The sequence below is a fragment of the Eutrigla gurnardus genome (assembly GCF_963514095.1).
Source record: "Eutrigla gurnardus genome assembly, chromosome: 14".
Lineage (NCBI taxonomy): Eukaryota > Metazoa > Chordata > Actinopteri > Perciformes > Triglidae > Eutrigla > Eutrigla gurnardus.
This window is the reverse complement of record NC_139937.1, coordinates 8050104-8074499: the sequence shown is the minus strand read 5'-3', so window position 1 is coordinate 8074499 and position 24396 is coordinate 8050104. Positions and strand designations below refer to the sequence as shown.

Here is a 24396-nt window from a genome sequence, read left to right as displayed (position 1 = left end):
AATTTTTTTGTCTGCCGAGTACAGCAACAGCAAGCTCACAGCCTCAGCACCATTAGAAGGCACTTAAACAACACCAACTTTTTTTAAAACAAATATATTTTGATAAAAATGTGTTCCTCATATTTTGTAAGAATCATTGTTGGACATGAGTGCCTTCAGGAGATGGGTTTTATAAAAAAAAAACTTAAAAAACAAGGACTGGCACGTTGCTAGTTTTTAATCATGCAGTCCTTTGCACTGTTTTTTTATACTGTATCAGCTTGGAGCACGTGTTCAGCACATGTGCCGTTGATTGCTAGCCTACAGCTTGTAGCATACACCAAATTGGCGTTACACGGACATCCGTGCAGAGCCCCAGCTTTTTTCCCCATAAGCATTGCCAACACTTACCGTCATCTTCTCTCTCTTTTAGTGAGGGCGTCCGACTCCGTTAAGCGGCCCAGCCGTCTCCGTACCAATTCTGAGGATCATGGCTCCTTCAAAACCAAGGACCGATCTCCGAACCGAGACAAGGAAAAGGCAGCGGGCAAGAAGTCCTCAGACTCTGGGGAGGAGGCAGACAAAGACTTTATTTTAATATGAGTAAGACAAACTCACAGCAAAACCTGCTTACAAGACTCACGTGTTTTCCTTTAGAAAGGGGGAATATAAGCATTAATGGATATGGTTTCATTTATATTAGAGTTTGCACCTGTAGGTTCTGTCTGACTGCAAAGTATGTTTGGCTGGCAGGAAGACCTGCTCTAGTATCAGGCAATACACCATTTCAAATTAAAGTTTGGTTATCTATAATATGATAAAATTATTGATATTAACACATGGGGGAATATCCTCAGTATTTTTTTCAGTCACATCATGTCACATGATAAACCAAACTGTGCTAAGTCTCCTAAGAGCTTCCTTCTCACAAACAGCCTTTTCTCCTTTTTTCATTCCTACTCTCTGCTTGTCAGGTGAAAATCTCATGTCTCAAAAAGAAATTATCTTTCAGGATTTGAGTAAATAGTTCCTTGGGTGATCAAGAGTATTCAGACTATGACTACTGAAGCCTGAATGAAGTTTGTAAAACAAAAAAAAAACAAAACAGAAAAAAAGACGTTTTCAGGAAGCAGCTGACTTCGTGCAAAAGACAGAGGAAGAGACTGTGAAACTATGAGTGTACATTGAGAAAAAATCTTTCTGTGACTAACAATTTAACGTCTTGTCGCCATTCGTTACAGTAGCTTATCTCCCAGGGACCAAACACATGTAACAATTATACCAAGATCACTGTACTGTACTTGAACTCACACATACAACCAGACCAGGACCCAATGGCATTGTTTTCCTCCTTCAATATATTTGTATAGATTTTCTATATGCTATTTTCAGTACGAGCAAGTTACTTTTCTCCAGACTTAGGAGGTGACTGAAGCCATTATGCAATTCATGTTTTTTTTTCAGGAAAATACAGGTTTCGCTGAGAATCTCAGCCCACCAGAAATCAGAAATTCACGTTTGATGTAGCTTGCCGAACAGCAAAACTACAAGTCACTCAGAGGACACTAACTGAACTGAAGGATAGCTACAGAGATCAAACATCTCGACTGAATTGTGTGGGAGAGCTGGAGTGACCATATGAAGTGTTGCTTTGAGAGGACTATGGTACACTTTAACTTCACTGACAACCAATCAATAAGGCTTCAGCACTGTTAACTAACACTGTTCTCTGTGTGAAGACACTGTGGAGAAAAAAAAAACACTTTTTCTTGTTGTTGGGGAAATAGTGCCTGTCAAAAAGTAATAGTGATAATGTCATAGTGCAATACAGAGGTACATCATAAACATGTCTGTAGTGTTTTTTGGTTAAAACTAAACTAAACTAAACTTCTAGCTGGTTCTCCTCAGAACAAAATGACAATTTTAAGCATTACTGTGGCATGCAAACTCACTTGTGATAACACTCACTGATTTAGATTTCCCTGTTGTGCTGATGGTCTGATGAAAGCAAAGAACTTACTAAAAAAGAGGGATGTCATATATAATCTGCTTGAAAAGTAACATGGAAGTTAATGGCATGTGCTTCCCCATTTTCCCAAAATAACCTCTTCAGTCTGTTCTTTGTGTGAAAGCGGGACACTGAGGGAACTCCAGCCTTCAAACACTTCTGACTAAAACTTCAGGGCTTTCAAATTCAGTTCACGTTCGCTTCAGTTTGTGCAAAGACAATGTTTTGAACTTCAAACTGTAAAGGAATTGCATTTGTTAAAAAAAAAGAGAGAAAACAGTGCCTGAAGTGAAAGTGCACTGAGGGTAGCTAGGCTATTCTGTATGTAGCATTTTCAGAACCTGAATGCTACACCACCACCACCACCACAATAGCTCTCAGGCCAATTCCTCTCATTTTTACAGAGAATAAAACCCCTTTTCACATTGCTACAAAGTCACCAAATTGATGATCACAATAAAAAATCATTAATTGACAAAATATAAATAAAAAGCAAGTGAGATTTTTGGATACCTCTATTTACAGTTTGTATCCTTAGCATTGTATTTTTTTATTAGATGAAAAAGCCATGCAGTTGTACTTATATTGGTTGGTATGGACAATAAACCTTTGTTTGCATTAAATCATGCTGCATTCATGTCATATTGGAGTTACTATAATAACCAGGCAACATGTAGATGTCATTAACAACCAAGTCGTAATTATGACTGAGAAACATGGATTCTTCTTAAAGGGAAATCAAATATGATTGCCTCACACCACTCCACCATTCAAGGAAAATAATCCAACATTGAATGAATATGATGATGTATTATCTATCCACATTATTTTTGACCCCTTATCCATCAACTTTGCAATCATACAAAGTGATGACAGAAATGCTTGCATGCCATAGACATGGTAGTCTGTCCCATTTCTACCATCATCCGATATGATATGAACGCAGCATTAAACAATAAATACCTGTTTGTGAGTTCTTACTAATGTTTCATTATAGCAACATTAACCACTGTGGAAATACGTTTTCTTTTGACTATCTAGTTTTGGTGCCAAACTGTGGTCCAGTATTAATATTAAATGTGCACCAGACCTCATTCCTTATGCGCAATGTGAAAGGGGCAAAACTTGTTGCACTGTACAAGAGTCAGGGCTAAAGGTCTTGCTGGTGCACCTTTTCCTATGGTGTCTATTGATGTCTTTTTGTAGGATTGTGACAAGATTCTGCTTCTTTGTCACTAATCACGCCTCGAACATAACACGGCTCCTGCTGTAAATAGTTAATCTATCACTGATTTTAACAACAGCTTCAATTTACAGTCTCAGTCCCAACACTCGTTTTGTTTGTAAAAGTTGTTCCAGGACACTGAAAAAAAATACCACTACTTACAAATGTGGCTGTGTGCTGCATTCTGTACTTTCCTGATGCAAGGAAATCATATGGAGACCAGATTCTCTCTGTTTGTTTTCTGTTTGGGATTTCAGAAGCAGCTGGCTTTGTTTCTGTCGAGATGTATGACGACTGATCCGTTCAATGCTGAAACCACTTCATTTCTGTCGGTGCATGGAGGGGAGAAAGTGAAAATAACCAGTAGCGTTGAGTCTTGACTCTTGAATCTACATGTGTGTGACTGCATGATGTGGCTTTGAGTTGTACTGTATGTATATATGTGCTTTCATACATGTAGGAGTGTGCATGTGTATATATGTATGTGTAATATACGTACATGTAATATACACTGTGATACATTCACACACCTATGGGAACACAGATAAACCTATACTCTTTTGGTACTAAGTACACTACTATACTAGGGGTTTGTTTGTAACTTATTTGGAATAAATTTAAAAAAAACAGTGGCCGGTGATGTCTTTGATCCTTTGTCGTTTTCCCTTCATATGTACATTGTGTTCATAAATGTAGAAATTAATTATTTGTATGTATTAATTTGTTATTACATGTAATCAAGTCAATGTTACTTTCAGAATGATTAAAAAAAAAAGAAATGATGCAGAGCAATGACCGTTTTCCTTGAGCTGGGAAATTAAGTGACATGTTTGCTCATGATCAGTCTTGTTATGATATTTGTTGCATTTTGTCATGGGTTGATATGTTTCACAAAGTTATTCTGTTAGTGTTGGACATTTCGTCATGCCGATATTAACATTGATTAAAATAATTTTACAGGCTTCAAAATCTCTTTGTTGTCTTTTTTTGTACCTTCTGATCCTCTTTGCAGTGTAACAATATCACCACCAGATGGCAGATATAATACTACCTCTTTCTCTCTCTCTCTCTTTCCCACACACACACACCTCCCTCGACCAGAGGAGGTGTGGTTTTTACGAAGTCAGAAAATGCATATTTCAACCAAGCAGGCAACTGAACAGTGCAACATATTGTCCCCTCAGTTCCCGTTTTTTACCTGTTAAAGTTGACAGCTTATACTTTGCCTCTCTTTATTAAAATGGACAGTGCTTTTGATAACCTGGATGCAGCTGGTTTCCTTGAAATCTGGCAACACTTCGATGCAGATGGTGAGGACAGTTAATGACATGTTTATATATTTTTACTCCATCTACCTTAAACAGATAGGACATTAGTTTAAAATGTATCTTCTGCTGTTATTAGTCATTAGACAGAAAAGTACGTCCTAATTTGTTATGACAAATTGTGAGTCCTGGTTAATTGAAATGAGTTAGTTAATACTGGTGTCATCGCAAATTAACTATGTTATGTCAACTCTAATTATGTGGATTTAGTAGTGACTTCCCAGTAAGTTTTCAGTCGGTATTTACATTTTGAGGAACATTTATGCATTCTTCACTGATCTGTGATCTGAGGATTTGTACAACATGGTTCTTTTTGACAGATAATGGCTACATTGAGGGCAAAGAGCTTGACGACTTTTTCCGCCACATGATGAAGAGACTGGCTCCACAGGTAAGACAGATGGATAGATAGTTTATTTTCATTGTGTAGTGTGTGTGAAGGAGAGTTCCTGCAGCAGTCAGACTCTACAATCAGCACTGCTCTCGCTGAACACACACACACCCTGAATACAGGATGAGCGGTTGATGATGGATGGATGGATGGATGGATGGATATAATAATTTATAAAGTAAACTTTGGATGAATTGATCCATAACTTGTGATGACAGCAATGCAATGTAGTGCATGTCAAGGGCAGCTGACCAGGCACTACTACTACATTTGATGCTACTATACTTTGTCATCTACACTCACCGGCCACTATGTACACCTGTTCAACTGCTCATCATCACAAATAGAGTCAAGACAATCTGCTGACTGCAAACCAGGCAGCATCACAATGACGGAGAAATGCAGTTAAAGTGGGATTTTCATGCACAACCCTCTTCGGGGTATAATTGTCTGAAAAGGGAAAATTTCAGTGAGCGGCGGTTGTCTGGGTGAAAATTACTTGTTGATAGCAGAGGCAATGTCGAGGCTGGTTTGACCTAATAGAAAGGCAACAGTTACTCAAACGACCGACTGCGTAATGCTATTCTGCAGAATGAATCAACGCACACATGCATGCACAGTATGTGACAATACTTGAATAATAGTCTAAATAATGTACATTACTCTTTACTGCCTATGAGTTAATAATTTATTTTGAATTTTGCCTTTAAATTCAACGTTCTGAATACAATGGTACATCCTTTTCTCATATTTAGGTTAATTATTTCATGCATGACACGGTCAAGATTAAATCTTGAATCTGCTTCATCGAAACACATCTGGTTATTTGCTGTGTGGGCAGCTGAACCTCTATGCAGTTATCTGGAAGGGTGGGGTGACTGTAACGATGCAAGATGCAACACAATTAAAGAGCTCTGGCTTCTGTCAAAGGAAAAGTTCCTGACCAGTTATGATGGAGAAGCAAATGGGTGTAGGACTATTAGTACACGTTTCAGTGTGTTTGCTTGTGTAATTGAGCTTCCTTGGATACTAATGGCGTTGCACTCATACAGACCACTGACCACAGGTCACTTTGTCTCTCTGATGTTTGCTCTCCATCATAAATGCCCTCAGGATAAGTGCTTGTGTGTATTTCTCATGGCACATTAATTCTATTATGTTCTATTCAGCCACTGAGTGATATTAACCGCATGGTGCCTTTCTGTCTTGTATTCACAAATTTCAATTTATTGCTCAAATGTAACCAAATTAATTTCCATGTGATAAACTGGAAGTTTAATATATCAGTAAAAACCTGAACACACAAGTGTGTTATGCATAGTTCATCAAGTCCAACATTGATACAGACGTTAACAATGTCTGCTTAGCAACAGGAGATAACTGGCGCCAAACATGATAGATAGTCATAGAACGTGTCAGATAGAAAGCCAATGCTGAAGAGAAATAGATGTCTTTCTGTAATGAGCAAGGATCTGGCACCTGCTAGTCTGCGGACTGTGTGCCCTGCACTGCATGGAATGATGCTATCAGCATCATAGATCATTAGGTTTCTATAGTTACAGTACAGTGATGGGGATTTGCAAAGAGATACTGGAAAAGTACCTCCTAAATATGTTGAAATAACAATATAACAATAACAATTTTCTTGTTTCAAGCTTCTGTCTGAGCTTTCTTTGAGAACGCATGTGGTCTGCACAGGAAAAGGAAATTTAAGCATGCAACATATCTCAAATTATCCTTAGTTAAGATCTGCTAGAGAAATGCATCAGGTTTCATAGACTAATCAAGTTTAGAGATGTTTTAGATATTTCACTTCTTAACAGTAAACTGCTTGATGCAGTCAAAGGTAGTCAAGTCAATACCTCATTCACTTGAAATGTATCAAAGACACAAATTCATGACACTGTGTTTTAGAAATGCCTCATCTTGGATGAAAAGTCATGTAGGCAAGTGTTTATGGTACAACGAACCCCACATTTTGTTCTGTGCATTAGAATTACACCAAGGACGTGTAGTCAGCTGCATAAAGGCTCTATAAACACCCTGCGGTTGAGAAACCGAACCTTGAGAGAAGAAAATAGTAGATCAAAGGAGTATCCATGGTGACATTGCTTAAAATAACTGTGACTCAGCCAGTCCTTCAATATTATTCTTTTCCAATATGTGGTTTAACCCTCTGAGACTCACTGGATCGCCGACATAAAATAGCGGATTCAGTCTATCAGATAAAATTAGAAAACCTAAGGAATCGATTGATACCAACCATGTCATGCTAACTTGTCAGGAAGGGATTTGAAAAACACTCCAAAGTTAGGCTACATTTTGGCAAGTGAAAACTGGCATGGCAATATTCAAAGATGTCCCATAACCTTTCCTCAAGAAGTGAATAGAAATGACTGCTATGGTCCAAGTGTCCCATTTGAAGATGTCCACTTGATGATAATTGCATGTAGTTTTGGGCATGTGTGTAAAGGGGAGACTCACTCAAGATATGGAATGAAAATGAGTGCTACGGATACACACCACTCTTTATCATAAGGTGGGAACGTCTATGAAAGGGAGAGTGAGGATATCTTTAAAGAGGAGACCCTTAGGTAATAACAGAATCTGTTTTTTAGGCAGTTTAGGACATGCAGTATAAATGTGTTGATTTCTTGTATTTTCTCCTATCGACAATGGTGTTATTTGAATAGTTCTGCATACTGGGATAGAATTAAATAAAGTGGGTATTAATGGGAAGCAGAGACTCCGATGAGCCCAATTCCATCCATGTGTGATGATGGTGGTGTTCCCATAGTAGACGTTCCATTGTAGTGGGTATTCTGTTTTAAACTTGATGTCACTGGTTAAATGACCTCATCGATAATCACAGCATCATGAAACTTTACAACCACAAACTACAGACCGTGGTATTCAGAGGAAGGCTTTCTTAAGTAGATTGACAATAAGTGGGTTTGTCAACAGTTTTAACAACAAAAGTGCTCGCCATCCCATCACCGAAAAATGCAATTCTTGCAGAAATCACAGCTCAACTTCTTCTGTGGTGTTCCTCAAAGTCTTGGTGTCCTAACATGGAATTTTGGAGGGATTTTTGATCGTTTTGATCAATTCATGAGTGGAAGAAAAATTTTCAATTGAGCAATGGAGCTGATTGGGCGAAGGCGGGGTACACCCTGGACAGATCGCCAGTCTATCACAGGGCTAGCACCACATCTCTGAAAAAATTATAACAATAAACATATTTCTGCAAAAACCTACGAGACAAATGAGGATAGCCATCATGTACTTTAATCATAATGTCCTCAGACATTTTACATTTAATTTCCATTTCTTATGTATGACTGGAACTTGACACACACACACACACACACACACACACACACACACACACACACACACACACTGCATCTCAAATACATTTTCAGGTTTCCAGCTTTCAGATGATATAGACAGCTTCCATGTAGTATCTACTGTTGACCTGATATCTCGTCCTAAAGACTGTCTGCCTCTGAATCAATGTAAAATAAGCAATGTATCATGTTAATCTAATATGTCTCCACAGGAGGAAGTGACTGAAGAGCGACTCCAGAGGCTGAAGCAAAGGTTTATGTCCGCCTATGATGTCACTGCTGATGGGAAACTACAGATTCAGGAGGTACGACATACAATGTCTTATAATCACTTCCTCGTTGACTTGACAATTATGTCCTTCATATTTAAAGTTGGATATGAAACAGTGAGAAAAGGTCAAGTGCTGATTTATAAAATTCTCCTCCATATAAAGGAGGAGAATACTGACTTTATACTGCTATGATTCTTGCTTGCAATTAATTAAGGTGGATTGTATTGATTACATTCAACTTGAATGAGAATTCAACAGGTGGCTGTTTCCCAGAAATGTAAAGACCTATTTTGATGACATTGCTTTTTCAGTCTGCACTCACACTTGATGTAGCTGTAAAAACGTGTACACATAACAGGCCAATCACGTAATGCATTGCACCCACAGAACCCAAATGATTTGGCTTTTACTCAGGCTGAAAATAAAATCAATACATGCCTGCCACTTACACTGATGGCTCATGGCTGATGCAGGAACAGTGTGGTCAAACCTCTTTGTAGCAACAAGCCCTGAAGGCCAGGGATGCACCAAGCCCACTTTTTCTTTCCTGATTTGCTAGCCATGCTCTCTTTTGTCCAAATGTAAAATCTATATACCTCACTGTTTGGAACTCATTGGGACATTTACTATGTGACTTCATGAATGTAGCCAATAGCAGGAACACTCATTATAAATTAAAATAACAAAGAAACGGTGGGCCTATAGACAATATAGCCTATACTTCACAGTACAAATAGTACAACTTGCATTGCTATTTCCCCTTGTACTGACATCTCTGCTCTACTAATAACATGAAAAAGGAAGTGAGCAAGCCTATCACAAGGCGATAGTATCCTGTGAGATAGCCACATTAAATGCTGTTACTCTTCTAGTTTAGTATCATGACTCATCTGTTAGACAGTGTTCACTTACTTTCAGACATTAAAAATGGGGGCATATGCCCTATTTGCCATGTTTCTTTCCTGGACAGCTCCTTAGGAGTTGGCATCACAGTTGGTGCACTGCGCTTTTCTGACTGGGCGGTTCTACGGTACAGCTTTGTGAACCGAATGGCCGCACTCTGATCTTGCATTATAATTAGATTGATGATGGGGGCCAGTTTAATCTGCTAATGGAGGGCTGATATATTCTAGAAGGACCGACATGACAGGAGCAACATGAAGTGGAGACTAACAAGGAGGAGCTGGTGTGGTCCTGCTTATCCAAAGGACAATAAAACAAATTCCTATGGGTACATTATATGTACCCATGCAGCTAGTTTTAATTTGCAGTAGGGATGCACCAATACCAGCATGGGTGTGTAAAGTGGAGCGTCCCTTGTTTGCAGGAGTTACACGATATCTACATTTACATTTAGGGCATTTAGTAGAAGCTTTCATCCAAAGTGACTTACAATAAGTATATTTGTTGGAAGAAAGTGCAAAAGTATATCGCTATTAGTGACAATAAGATTTTTTTTTTTTTTTTTAATCTGCAGCTGAGACTTCTGCTGCACCTTATTAACACAACAAGGAGAATGGAAATCTAAAGTCTCTTTCTATATACAGCGTCCCAGCTAATCAGGAGAATCCACAAATCTCCCTGTTAATTGGATTCATGTCTTTCGTACATAATAGATTTGATAAAAACTAACCCTCGATCTGATCAAAATTACCATACCAGACTAGATTGAACTGTTGTATGACTGCTGCAAACTCTGTGGTAACTGTCACGCTTTCCAAGAATAAAATGGAGATGTGTTAATGAATGGAAAGGCTCATAGGATGACATTATCCAAACACTGCTCTCTGCTCTGCCCTCGGTCCTGTTTACCAGTTGGCCAATATGATCCTCCCTGAAGCGGAGAACTTCCTGTTAGTTTTCCGCAGAGAAGCTCCTCTGGACAACAGTGTTGACTTCATAAAGGTAAAGTAAATATCATTATGAAATGTGACTACTGCAATGTGTCAATTTGTATTTTTTTTTTTTTTTTTTTTTTGAGTGCGAGTGTCGAATTACAACTAGTTTAAAATCACCCTTAACCACTGAATATTGTGTACATATTTGCTAGTTTGTCTTGTGCTGCCTACTGTAGATCTGGAGGAAGTACGATGTTGACTGCAGCGGTTACATCTCAGCTCGGGAGCTCAAGGTAAGATCGTCAGTGCAAACACACAGCAGAACACATCTCTTTTAGAGGAACAGCCTTCAGCGGTCGCATTGGCAGAGAATGACTAACCATCAACCACTTCCTGTTGAGTCATACACTGAGATGTCTCTCTTAGAGTAATCAATAATTAAGTATTTTTTTTTTTCAAATGACTTAAGAGAATTGTGTGTAATTGTGCATCACCCACTGGATGTGACCTTTTTGTTGTTTGATTATGTGATTAACCTTTTATCTTAGGATTTCCTGAAAGATCTGTTCCAAAAAAATCAAAAGGATGTGTCATCTGATAAACTGGAGGAGTACACAGACACAATGGTAGAAATACAACACACTCATGTACACAAACAGAGGGCTCTGTTGTATCTACTGTATTTAGTGGTTTTGTGTACAATTTAGAGGTCGTGTGCAAGTGCTAGTGGGAAGTGGGAAAACACATATGCCCCAGCAGTCATCAAAACATTAGTATTGAGGATGGCGTTGAGGACGTTGTTTTTTGGAATCTGCATGAGACTGAAATGATTTAAGTAGCTGCAATCAGCCATTGTGCTGAATCAAAGTATTACTCAGAGAAATGCTGCAGCTTTCTAAAGACAGCGAAACGGAAGGCAGCTTGTATTATTTATCTGCCTGTCTCCTCGAGCTAGCTATGTGGAAACCCAGAGTCTCACATAGCCTGTTCCTACTATTTAATAGAATTCAATTTGGAAATGTCAGATCTAATGAGTCACAGTTGGCGTGAAAACACAACCAGAAACAGTACAGACAGTAGGCATGGGACGATATGGAAATTGAAACGGTTATCCTGGCCAAAATAATTGCCATTCAAGATAATATCCCAATAATTATCAAAATATGTTTCGTACTCTTAAAACGGAACAAAGACATATTGGCCTCACTTTACAGTTTGTGAAGGAACTAATATTTTTTATTGCACCACAGATAAAATCAAATAATCGTTAATATGATCATGAATCATTAGGTCTCCCTGCATAAATAAATTGCAAAAATGTATTTTTGTACTGTGTATTTTTAAAAGAAGATAATAACAAGCTAGACAGCTTTTTCCAAGTCACTCGTGATGATATTTAAGATTACTCTGATAATGGGAATTCAGCAGGATCGATTATTGTGAGTGTTGTTTTATCTCGATGGGCGATCGTCCCATCCCTTCCAGACAGAGAAATTCACTATCGTTAAGTTCTGTTTCTCACACATTACACGTTTTGTTTTTGCAGATGAAAATCTTTGACAAAAACAAGGATGGCTGTTTGGATTTGAATGACTTGGCAAGGTATTTTTCAAAGAGCAGGAAAAATATATATTCTTAAAAGCCCCTTTAATGTTACATTTACAATTACACTAGTTGGATAGCAATAAAGGAGAGATTTATCACATTTTGCCAACCAACATCTCAAAACGTACTGCTTTGTTTAGCCAGTTTGCATCCTAAAAAAATATTTCTTCCTCAATTAGGATATTGGCTTTAGAGGAGAATTTCCTGCTACAGTTCCAGATGGATGTAAGTGTATATTTATTTACCTTGTTATTTAATATTTGACAGATGAAAACACGAGTAAATCATGTTGCAACAGTTGTGTTGTGATATTTTGTATCCAATTACTCTCAATCCATTTCTAAATATTTGACAACTCCCCTCTTCTTTTCCAAAGGCCTGCAGTAAAGAGGAGAGAAAGAGTGACTTTGAGAAGATCTTTAACCACTATGATGTTGTAAGTACAATATCCCAGTGGGTGGGACACAGATGATGACTTCCATTCCATAATGGCAGGTCCAGCAGGAAACTATGTGAAAAATTGGGACTGTTAACACAGCAAGCTTCTGGTCAGAAGGTCACAGGTTTAAATCCTCAGCAAGTCTGCATCCTATGTTGAGGAGCAGGACAGCGAACAATCAGCCTCAAAAATGTCCTTTAGAAGGCATACATGGACAAAGCAGCCCCCTGGGCCTCCAAAGCTGCCCAATAGCTACGTGTATTACTGTCTTAGCAACATTTCCATCTCCAATTAACACTCTCAAATTGCATAATGTGTGTGGGACTTGGTACAGCAACAGTGAATCAAATTAGTTTCCTTACTCCTGTAATGATACATAATAAGATAAAATCCCCATTATGTTGTCAAGTCACTCTCTGGGAGGACAAGTTAACTATCAGATCCATTCAAGATTCAGCACCAGATAGAAGAAAATTAATCCCATCAGGAGTCCCTGATAAACTTCCCCTATTCTCTATAATCACGTTCATGACCTTGTCTGGATTGTCAAGTAGTGCATGTAGGCGTAATGGCTCATGTGGAATATTTTTATTCAACCTGCACTTACTTTAATGTTAGGAGAAGCTTTGCGATAAGTGTCCTGTGGTCAATGCTTCAATCTAAATAAAACTTTAAGTAATAAGCAAAATAGTGAGGTGGACTAATGTGGGGGGGACAATTTAAGGGAGGGGGAGGGGGGTCTGGGGGACTCAGCTAATTCACAACTGAAAGTGAAACTGCAAAAAGCGCCAAGTGGATAGACAGATGCGCTGACTTTTGACGTTTTGACTTGCTGACTTATCCCACCCCCATATGGGTCCGACGCCTGTGCTTGCAGTAACAGCACAGCAAGGTGGTACCTTTTCCATGTTTTGCAAAAGATGCCACACATTTATTCATCGTGAAGATCGTAAATGTACAAATAGTTATATATTTTAAATGCCCTATTTTGAAAAAAAAAAAAATTATTATAAAGCAACTATACAATGTGTAGACAATTATAAAAATTTGACATCAATCCCAGATTATTTCTGGTTGTAGTGGATGCGAGTAAAATCAGACAGAGGGTAAGGACAGGTACATTCAGACAGACAGAGAAAACATTTTTAAATACAGACTCCTCCTTTCTGTCTTTTCTCTTCTCCTTATTTCCTGTTCAGAGTAAGACAGGGGCGCTGGAGGGTCCCGAGGTGGACGGCTTTGTCAAAGACATGATGGAGCTAGTCAGGGTAAGACACTATGCTGCCGTTTGTTTGTATGCTTTCTAATATACTCAGATATAACAGACAATAATTTCAGTCAATTACACACTGATATCAATTTATCAAGTAAACTGAATTTTGGATTGGTGGTCATAAAATCATGTTCATCATCACAAAATCATCAGAACATATCAGAAAAATATAAATTTACCACGTTTGAAAATATATTAGTCTGTTGGACAAAAAATATTTTTAAACAAAAATGTTCGATCTCATGCTCTTGATTCTACAACTTTCTCTATGGAGTTAGAGGATACTTAAATCTCGTCTTCTCCGTGATTTAACATGCTTGATTAAAAAGTGTATAAACAAAGTACATACACTTTCTCAACACCTAAACATCTGAAAACCAGATGAAGGGGTTATTTCCTTCTGCCTCCACATGAATGTAATTACATAATTATTCAGACATTGAACAAAAACTTTTTTTTTTAAATCACGATACATAGGTAAACTGACCCCCCCACCCCTTCTGTTCACACAATGTGATGCCACGTCTGATTTGAAGATCAAACTGAATTGTAATTGAAAACTGATGATTTTCTTTGTTAAAAGTACATTTCTAAGGAGAAGTTTAACACGATGTTAATTAAGTTTGATGGGTGTCAAACTGTCTAAAGGCTTTGATTGTTAGCTGTACGTATAACGCCTCCCTTCCTCTCTCTACTGTTCTTTCCAGCCAAATCTCACGAGCCTCGAGTTGGACAAGCTGCGAGGGATTCTGCTGCGTCACTGTGATGCCAACAAGGACGGAAAGATCCAGAGAAATGAGCTGGCTCTGTGTCTGGGAGTCAAACCTAACATTAGTTGTTAGAGAGCTGTATTATTATGAGATTGTACGAGGAAACAATGACTGTGTTTTTGTTGTATACACAACAGTGGTAGGATGATTTGTTTTGATCAAATAGTCATAAAGAGTTATTTGATCCTGAAAATTCTGGAAACACAATTTGAAAAATCAATTGAATTACTGTAGATCTGAGATTTGAAATGGCGGTGTTTCTTGTGCATGTTCTTGGCCAAAAGAAAATAATATGATGTGAATGTTTATATTAAAGCTCAGTCATTTTAGCTAAAAAACAGTGTATGTGGTATATAGTTTGTTAGTCAGTAAAGATGTTTTTGAAAATGTAGGTTTTCTTCACTTAATTTGATGCTGGGGTTTGTTGGTCATTTGCATGTTTATCTGCTAAAGAAGGCTGAAGTGCAGTATGTTGTTGTTATGTGAATATAACTGGCTGCAGAGAAAATAAAGCAATGACGACAAGTGATGAGCATGTTAGTTTTTGTGTTCTTTTTTGTAATAATGGCTCTTTTAAATAAATACAACTCTTATAGCTATCAGAGGCAGGATTTTAACTTTCATTCATATGATTAGTAGGCTTGGACCGATTTTAAAATGTTTAAACCAGTTTGATATTGAGCCAAAACCAGACCGGACTGGTATACCGACTTTAAGCACTAGGTGTCACACTTGCCACAGCAGCCCCTCCCGAGTGAAACATTAGGCTTTTTTTACACATAAGATTTTGCCGCAATCACGAAAAGGAGAGTCAAAAATATGCCGCGATTGCACCGTTAATAGACCTTTGCTTAGCGGCGTTATGCCGTATTACAAAGCATCCCGGCTTTGCGGAACCAACAGCGCCATCGGACGTAAGACGTATTAAATGAGAGTCAGAAATCTGATTAGCTGGAGGCTTCAAAACAACTATGAACGGTGAACTCGTTGCTTGCTCGTCTTGCATATTTACATGACTCCTCAACCGCAAGCGAAGTTGCTGTGCATCTTATACACAATGGTGGCCTTGTACGAGCAAAGTTACCGGCTTGTTATCTTCTTCGGATCTACGTTCTCAGCTTGTTAAATGGTGGCATGTCGACTAGTAACACATTTTTAAAGTGTTGAAGTAAACAAAGACATGGTTCACGTGCACATCTTCCCCTCCACCTCGACTGAAATGTGATCTCTGTGATGCCAGCATTGGCTCACTTGGCAGTGGGCGGGCACACATCGTGCACCGGCCACCTCAGACACTCACGGTGGCTCCGTTAGTCCATTCATAAATAAACACAATATTATGTTAATCACTTGTCATTATTGCTGCTTATTACTAATGCAATACAAGTTGGATTTAGTGCCGTAACACCGTCGGCACAGGTTGCTGATGTTTGAAATTTTCCAGAACGTGTCATAAGGACAAATGCCAGTTCAACCAGTTTCCATGAATTAAACCGGTTTAGCCCCGTACACCGAACCGGACCAGTGAAACCGGAAAGTATTAGTCTCATTCTAAAATCTTTTCATTTTATAGTAAAAATCTTAAATGTATCATTAAAAACAATCTGCAACATTATTGTAATGTATTTCCCGTAAAAGTTTGAATTATTATGAATTATGAATAAATAAATGACTCAAAACTATAAGCTGACTTTTAAATGCTTTTTAAAAAAGCATTCCTTCATTAATTGTCATCAGATTGTACTGTGTGATGACTGGTTGTGTTCAAATGGCAGAAAGGAATTACAATAGAATGGGATTTCACATAAATAAATAATGAGAATTTATGCAGAAGATATTTCAAGACAATGAAGCAAGCAATGAGGGAAGGGAACTAGAGTACGATATAACTGTGACATCTCATGTAAGCTTGGTAAAGATATTTACTAGAGATGTAGAGGTCGACTGAGGCCTCAACATTTGAACTGAACGGTTTCATCCCATCATCTAAGACAACACTCGCCGACAGGGCGAGTCTGTTTGTTATGTGGCAGCCAGAGAATGAAAACCAGCTTGGTTAAGTAGATGGAAACCCTTCCAGCCACTAAAAGGGAACTAATGATGCAGACCTAAAAGCCTCACTCTGCCTCAGACCAACCGACTGCCCTTTGAGTCTCCATTTGAACAAAGCTGTAATGTCTGGTTTGATCTGAACGTTATCTCTCTTACTGCGTGTGTGTGTGTGTGTGTGTGTGTGTGTGTGTGTGTGTGTGTGTATTATTCAAACAATGAGACACATCTACAAATATTAAACTACAAAGAAAAGGAGACTTAGTGTGTTTATGTATAGTAAATAGATACACTTGTGTAAGTGTTTGCATGTGTGTATTGTGCTTTACAGTGAAGGGCTTATGATTGTGTGCATTTGTGTGGGCAGAGCAGCTGCACAGCTGCTGCAAAACAAACAGTTTTGGCTGAAAGGTTAATCCCAGACTACAAGTGTAACAGTTATTGTAGAGAAGCAGCCGGGAACTTCAATAAAATAACATCTGATCATTAGAGCTGCACAACATATATAAATACTCGTTTAAAGAGAACACAATACTCTTTAAACAATACCTTGATTTTTTTTTTGCTATTGGTCAATCATGTAAGAACTAATTTATCAATTACTATGAAGATTATTGTTTAAATTCCTCATTTATCTAGAACAAAATAAATCTCAAAATGTGTCGAAATGATATTTCAATATTAAATTGAATCACCTCAAGAATTGCTGTGACAGCCAGATTAATTTAATCACCATATGCCATAACAACCCTTTCCCTGAACTGGAGAATCAGTGTTGTACTCAAGTATAAACTTAAAATGGAGAAGATTATTCATAGATATTAACACACAACACTATTTTTTCTCACCACACTGTTTCCCTCCTGTTTACTCCTGTTGTGTGTCCTATTTCATTTTTGGATACCTATCTCACAAACCATTTATGTTCATCCATATTGATGCGGTAAGTAGGATCGTAAAGTGTACGATTTCATTTCACAAAGGGATAGCTACGTGGCTGGAATCTTTGGCATAGAGAACGTCAAATTGGTGAGTTCAATGTCTTTCCCTCCCTATCCGCCTGTCTTGTATCATGGACAAAGAGCAGATATGTTGCATTATATATTGAGTGATAACCTTTGTGGGTAGAAATAAAGTGAAAACGGTTTAGTTATAACATGGATTGTCGGCTTGCCACAAAATCAGTTGTTCACTGGGCCAAAAAAGGGTTAGCCCTAGGGATGCAAATTATCGAGTAATTCATTAATCGATAGTTGTTTCATCTTATCGATCGATGATCGATTAATTGTTAAGCGGCAATTCTTCTGATAAGCTGAATTTACCTCTGAATAGGTTTCATCTACTGTATACGTAACATCAAATGCTATCTTCCTTATGATATAAAGAAAAATGCAAATCAGATTTTGAATAATTTCATTTTAATGCATCAATTTGGGGAATTTCCATCCATCCATCCATACCGCTTATAATTTGGGGAATTTTGAGAACCAAAATATGAAATATCGTTTCCTGACCAATTTCTTACAAACTGCTGGTACTGATACAAATGTTGACATACTAAATGGGGTTGAGGAGTTTAAGCATTCAAGAAAAGATTTTTTTTAAAATGACTTAAACACAGTGCTGAGCCTTTAAACTATTAGTTTATTATGACTATTATTATTATTAATAATAATAATAATAATAATAATAATAATAATAATAATAATAATAATATAAGTGGGTGACTATTCCTCAGCCGTCCTTGGTGTTTTGGTTTTGACTGAAGCCTCGTTCACATACGTCGCCACTCGCCCATCTCTGAGCGACAGCTGTCAATGAATGTGAATGTGTTCTAGTGGAATGTGGTCAGGACAGGCGATGCGATGTGGGCGGGGACGGAGAGAAAATAATGTAACTTTCTGCGATGCGAGTGAAGCGAGTACCAATCGGAATGTAGAATAGAGATGATTGACAGTTGACGTCAACAGAGAGTTCCACAGAGATGTGCGGCTTGAACTAGCCGTCGGCGGCAGTTTTTTTTTTTTTTTGCCAGCGAGTAAGCGAGTGACGAGCGAGTAGCGACGTATGTGAACGGGGCTATACGCGCCGTCACACTCGCCAGCTGAGGGGGGGTCGGCGCGGGGGACGCCTCGCCATGGCAACGGGGGAAAACAGAACGTTGATGAGCCAAACCAGCCGCGAGGATTCCCCCTTATAATAGGCGCTGCTGCCCTCCTGTTTAGGCCTATCATTAGAGCCGCTAGTTAAGTCCATTTGCCTTGATAAATAATTTTGGGCGAACATCGAGACTATGGCGGCCGAAATTAGACTACGGCGGTGCGCCATAATGTGTGGGAAACACCACTTCCCGTTTGTCTTGTTGTTGTCGTCAGAGCCCTGCTTCGCTTGTGTTCGCGCATGTGCGTCAAGTACGCCTGACGTCAAGAGTGCCCTCACGTGGACTGGCGGGGAATTACGTGTTCAAAACGCAATTAATTGCAATTCATTTATTTTAATCGAGTAATATCTTATCGACAATTAATCGATAATCGATTAATTGTTTGCATCCCTAGTTAGCCCACATGTTCTAACCCTATCGTCATTAAGAATAATACCTTGAGGTTTTTGGAGTCTTTAATGGAATGGAGAGCCCCTTGGTGACGAAGAAATCTCTGATATAGTCTACATTGCAAAGTGTAATTCAAAGTCTCTCATGCATTTATGTCTGGAGCTCACTGAGTGGCCAAAGATGAATCTGTCAACTTCTAAGCCAAAGTAACCATTATTTCTGACTTATTTTCAAATTGTTGAATTCTGTTCAAATTGTTTTCAATGTTGCAGCATGAGGAAATATGTCATGTGATCTGTTATGCTGATTAATAAGGGAGAGAGAAAGAGAGAGAGAGAGAGAGAGAGAGAGAGAGAGAGAGAGAGAGAGAGAGAGAGAGAGAGAGAGAGAGCATAATTTACAGTTCATATTGCTTAATGCTGCCATCTAGTGCTCATAGTGCAGCTTTGCAGTCAGTGAATTAAATATTTAGATCCAAATGAATAATATAGTAAGTACAATGAGAGTAATAACAAACAACTTCGATGTAGGGCAGAGTCTCTCCCTACAGCTGTAAACATGGAAAATGATCTGCAGATCTTTTTTGAAGTGTATTTTCTTGCACTAGCTGCTCAAATAAGCATTATCAACTCCAGGAACTGTGGTACTCTGGAATTAACAGGAGGCTGAACGTGTTAACTTGTGCTCATACCTGTAACTAAAATATAGCTGCCTTCAGCTCTACACTTGAGTTGGTAAAGTTCACTTTCTTCCCCATGAGATGGTACTATTCCTCATAAAAATGTGTTGTTATAGCCATGATTACAAAATAGTTGCATGAAGCTGGTATGCGCTTGTCCGTGCTCAGCTGAAACCAATTAAGAGTTCAATTTATAAAAGGCCAAGGCCCCAGGCTCCTCGGAGGACACACCACTGACCCTACTTTTCTTTCTTCTTCTTCTTTTCTTCTCAGGCAAGAACATTCTCACTAAGTAAACAACAAATAAGAAAGATGTTGTAAATTGTAACCCTTAAAAGTCCCTTCTTTAAGGTTGCGTTTCTGTCCCTCTCCTAGGTGAAATCCAACATTCCCATTCCTAAAATGCCAACTCCCTGAATTGTAAACATAATTCACAATGTATGGATCTGCCAGGTCACTGGTGGCCATGGTTTCAGCCGAGCACCTCAACGACCTTTACAAAAGAAGGACAGTCAGAGTCAAGAGCTCATTGAAATTTGTGCAAGAAATTTCAATTATCTTTTATCCTAAATCAAGTGAAAATGGCACAAAGAATATAGACAGAAACAATTTGACTGGGTCTACAACCAACCGTCTTCCAACAAGTGGTTGTCTGAAATTGCATTTTTATTATTATTTTTAAATTGCACCAAATTCAATTTGCCTGCTGTGGGTTATAGTCTCATTTTGGATGTTTCAAATGTTCGGTAGAAGAAAACAATGAAAAGAGGTAATTGCAAATACACAATATGACTTTTGTACCTTGAGTTTTTCTTCTATTATATTTATAAAAAGGAGAAGCCTTCCATAAGAAAATGTTTTACAATCTGCTCCGAGAAAGGAGCAATAACAAGAGACATTGAGATCTAAGGGTGCTAACAATTCCTTTCTTTTTTCTCCTAATAACCGTAGTCCATGTACGTCACAGCACGTCAACACTTTACAATATGTAAACCGAGTAAAAGGGACCTTTATTTGGAATGGTGTTGGGCAAATAATGCTAAATGTCTAGTTGTAGTGTTTTTAAGTGTGACACTGTCTCTTAACATGCGTCACATTCCATACAAAGTGGACTCCCTCGTGTGGTTACAAACATTGTAGATTTACAACCAAGCAAACCAGCTCACAGCCGTGGAACTTGTGAAAATGTGACAGCCAATGAGTGAAAGCAGCTCAGGACTCGACATTAGCACTTGCCCAGGGCAAGTAAACTGTTCCACAAATGGAAACTGGGTCGCAGGGCAGTGTTCCAGCATGACAATGACCCCAAACACACCTCCAAGACGACCACTGCTTTACTGAAGAGGCTGAGGGTAAAGGTGATGGACTGGCCAAGCATGTCTCCAGACTTGAACCCAATAGAACATCTTTGGGGGATCCTCAAGCGGAAGGTGGAGGTGCGCAAAGTCTCAAATATCCGCCAGCTCCGCGACGTCGTCATGGAGGAGTGGAAGAGCATTCCAGTGGCAACGTGTGAGGCTCTGGTAAACTCCATGCCCAGGAGAGTAAAGGCAGTTCTGGATAATAATGGTGGCCACACAAAATATTGACAGTTGACATGTTGTATGTTAATATTGACAACTTTCACTAAGGGGTGTCCTCACTTTTGTTGCCAGGGGTTTAGATATTAATGGCTATATTTTGAGTTATTTTGAGGGGGAAATAAATTAACTCTGTTATATAAGCTGCACACAGACTACTTTTCATTGTGTCAAAGTGTCATTTTGTCAGTGTTGTCCCATGAAAAGATATACTTAAATATCTGCAGAAATGCGAGGGGTGTACTCACTTTTGTGATACACTGTACATGCTCCAAACAGTGAACTGAACATACTATGTTTTCATGCCAAAATGATTATGCATTTCAAGTAAGTTTTGTATTTATTTCAAACTATTTGGCAACAAATATTGATATGAACATTACGACCCACGTCCAAAAATCCAAAATTCAAGACTTCCAGGATGAAATGTTTGCGTTTCATCTTTCCAGTCAGACCTCCCTGGGTTTACTCTGTTTTTGGTGCTCTCTGTGCACTGCTAAAAATAATACCTGCAAAAATGTGGCCATAAATTGGAATATTTGTGTTTGTGTTCATAAGAGATCCCCCCAAGGGGCAGCCATGTGCTCAGTTATTCAACCAAGTAGGAAGTTTAAACAAACAACACACTCCGTCCATGGTGGCAAACTGTGACAAACAGTGTGAACACTCAACAGGGTGTTCTGTCAAAGAAGCTGAGTAACTGAGTTTGTTAGCTTGTGACCATAGACACCAAGATATGTGAAGAATACTTTCTTCTATCTCACTTTGTTAAAACAATACAGGAAAAAAAGCATGATTAAACTGGACAATTCGGTTTTCGCCAATCTCCAAAACATCAATACAGAGCTGGCCAAGGAGAGTACTCAGGACACCACCTTCTTCTGGCATGAACACCAATATATCTGCAAGGAGCTCATTTCACCCAATATAAAAGCAGCTATTAATTTTTGTTCTTATGAAGTAGTTCATGAGCAAATAAAGTAAAAGTTAAAAAATGGCTAATGTCTCTAAATCCTTGTAGATATTGCTGAACCTACTGACAAGAATAACACAAGGCACACTGTACTAAGGGAAGCAACAGTGACCCATTTCAATTACAATGTAAAATACTGTACAACACCACAAACTACAGAGTCTCTCTAAAAAAACACATCAGTCCTTGCTCTTCCAGGTTTAGAGGTTACAGGTTTTCTGACAGAACACAAAGCCTTTGACATCCTCATAAAATGCATCCTGAGATTTTTCCACAGTGCACAATTTATTAGTGGAAGCTCCTTATTGCATCCATCCCCAGCCACTCAGCCATAAAGCACATCTGCCTCCGTCTTGGTGTCTCAGCTCATGTATAATGGCGTGAGGCAAATAATAAACCCCGAGTGAGAAATTTGTGGTGGCCTCCCAAGCTGCTTAACCCACTGCCTGAGCAAATTGAAAGTATGGGGAGCACTAAAGTTCACCCGTTAATCTATAGAGGAAGTGATGTGAACCGATGATGTGCATGGGAGAAAGTAAAGTACAGAAATGGGTCAGAGGGAGGAATAGAAAGGAAAAGTCAAACCACTTTTTTTTTTTTTTTTTTACTTTTTCACCTCTCTCTGAACCCAACCAGAGCCTGCTATGAACTCAAAGTCGAATACAAACAGTCTCCAAAAAAATCCCTGTCGCAACATCTGCAATGCTTTAACTCACTGGTTGTATATCCCATTTAGCCGATTTTTAAGTCTAAAAACACAGGCGGTGATTAAAATTCCTTTCAGTAGATATCATATGTTCTTTAAGCCAGCAATAGTGTGCTGTGGAGTTACATACCTAAGGACTGGAAGCCAATGTTTAATGATCTGAAAAAAACAAAACAATATTTTGACTGAAGGAAATGCTGTTTTAGCCATGTGGAATAATTCCAGCTATTTGTCTGAGTTTCCTTTGGAAGAGCACTGATCAAATCCACTCTGATCCCTGGTGCTCAATCACTTTGATTTACTCCACACATGATGCATTCTGCGGCGTACACGGTGCAGAGGATGAGGGAGACCGTTTACCCAGAGTGAACTTTATATGTTCAGTTATACTGTTTATGAAACCAAAGGAAAATATGATGTCATGTAGGAAATAAGCAGCTTTTCTGCCATGTCGTGTATGTAATGGCGAGACAGTCCTTAAAAACAATCTGTGCTTCATTATATCACTGAAAGTCATTTTGGCCAAATTTGCACTATACTTCACAATCGTTTTTATGTTCAAAATATGACTCGTTTACAGTTAAGCCACAGTAAAGATATCAAAACAAAGCATTCAAGTACAAGGTTGAAATACATCTTCAGGCTGGGTATAAATGCTAAATACTGATTCTGATTTCGATACTTTGTGTGAATGAAAACCTCATAGCCTAATTAGTAGATTCAACATGTTTCTAATAATGACAGTTATGTAAACAGTTCATCATTGTGAATGACAAGAGGTATTAGTTAATTGTTAAACAAACATGTTGTAAATGACTTTTCCAAATATGTATTAGTCACTTTTCTAAAACCGCATTAAACGGCACTTATTTAAAAAGAAAATATGTCCCATTAAGAGGAAGTGCTCACTCCAGAGAGATGGCAATTTAGAATTGCCTTAAAAAGCATATACTTTATAGTAGGAATGTCAGGCCTGTTTATTAGGGAATAAAAGTAATTTACATTAATAAGTGGATATGCAAAGGAGGACTAAAACAACCCTGCCTCACCATGTCGTCTGCTCCCGAGGGATCCATTACTGCTCCCAGAATGGAGCTCCAGCCGGGGGACAGGGCGGGGCACAGTCCTGACAGATTACCATAATTATGTTAATTTAACAGTAATAATATGGTGGATCCCCAGGACTAGATGTAATGTAGTCCATTACACATATCTTGTTCTTGATTTTTTTAATTCGAGAAGTGATACTTTTGATTCTGCACCTTTCTAAAAGCTCTGTGGATGTTTTTTTTTTTGTCATTTACATAAAAATGTTATCAATAGGACCTTTAAACATGAGATCTCAGACGTTGCTGCTCGTCCACCAAGAGTAACTGGCCTTTT

At 38.5% G+C, this 24396-nt stretch overlaps 2 protein-coding genes across 3 annotated transcripts in view; both read left to right on the top strand.

Moving 5' to 3' along the window:
• Positions 1 to 4174, top strand: part of LOC311024580 (F-actin-uncapping protein LRRC16A-like) — a 61404-nt gene extending 57230 nt beyond the window's left edge. For both annotated transcript variants that reach the window (XM_084027043.1, XM_084027044.1), the window contains one exon: positions 413 to 4174. In XM_084027043.1, coding sequence (XP_083883169.1) covers positions 413 to 582 — 170 coding nt within the window. In that variant the 3' untranslated portion in view covers positions 583 to 4174. The remainder of the gene's footprint in view (positions 1 to 412) is intronic.
• Positions 1 to 15002, top strand: part of LOC311023899 (secretagogin-like) — a 168193-nt gene extending 153191 nt beyond the window's left edge. The window contains exons 2-12 of the mRNA XM_084026009.1: positions 4440 to 4522; positions 4858 to 4928; positions 8491 to 8583; positions 10366 to 10455; positions 10625 to 10681; positions 10937 to 11014; positions 11935 to 11990; positions 12173 to 12218; positions 12370 to 12429; positions 13632 to 13700; positions 14413 to 15002. Of these exons, the coding sequence (XP_083882135.1) occupies positions 4453 to 4522; positions 4858 to 4928; positions 8491 to 8583; positions 10366 to 10455; positions 10625 to 10681; positions 10937 to 11014; positions 11935 to 11990; positions 12173 to 12218; positions 12370 to 12429; positions 13632 to 13700; positions 14413 to 14547 (825 nt within the window). The 5' untranslated portion in view covers positions 4440 to 4452 and the 3' untranslated portion in view covers positions 14548 to 15002. The remainder of the gene's footprint in view (positions 1 to 4439; positions 4523 to 4857; positions 4929 to 8490; positions 8584 to 10365; positions 10456 to 10624; positions 10682 to 10936; positions 11015 to 11934; positions 11991 to 12172; positions 12219 to 12369; positions 12430 to 13631; positions 13701 to 14412) is intronic.
• Positions 15003 to 24396: the final 9394 nt, after the last annotated feature.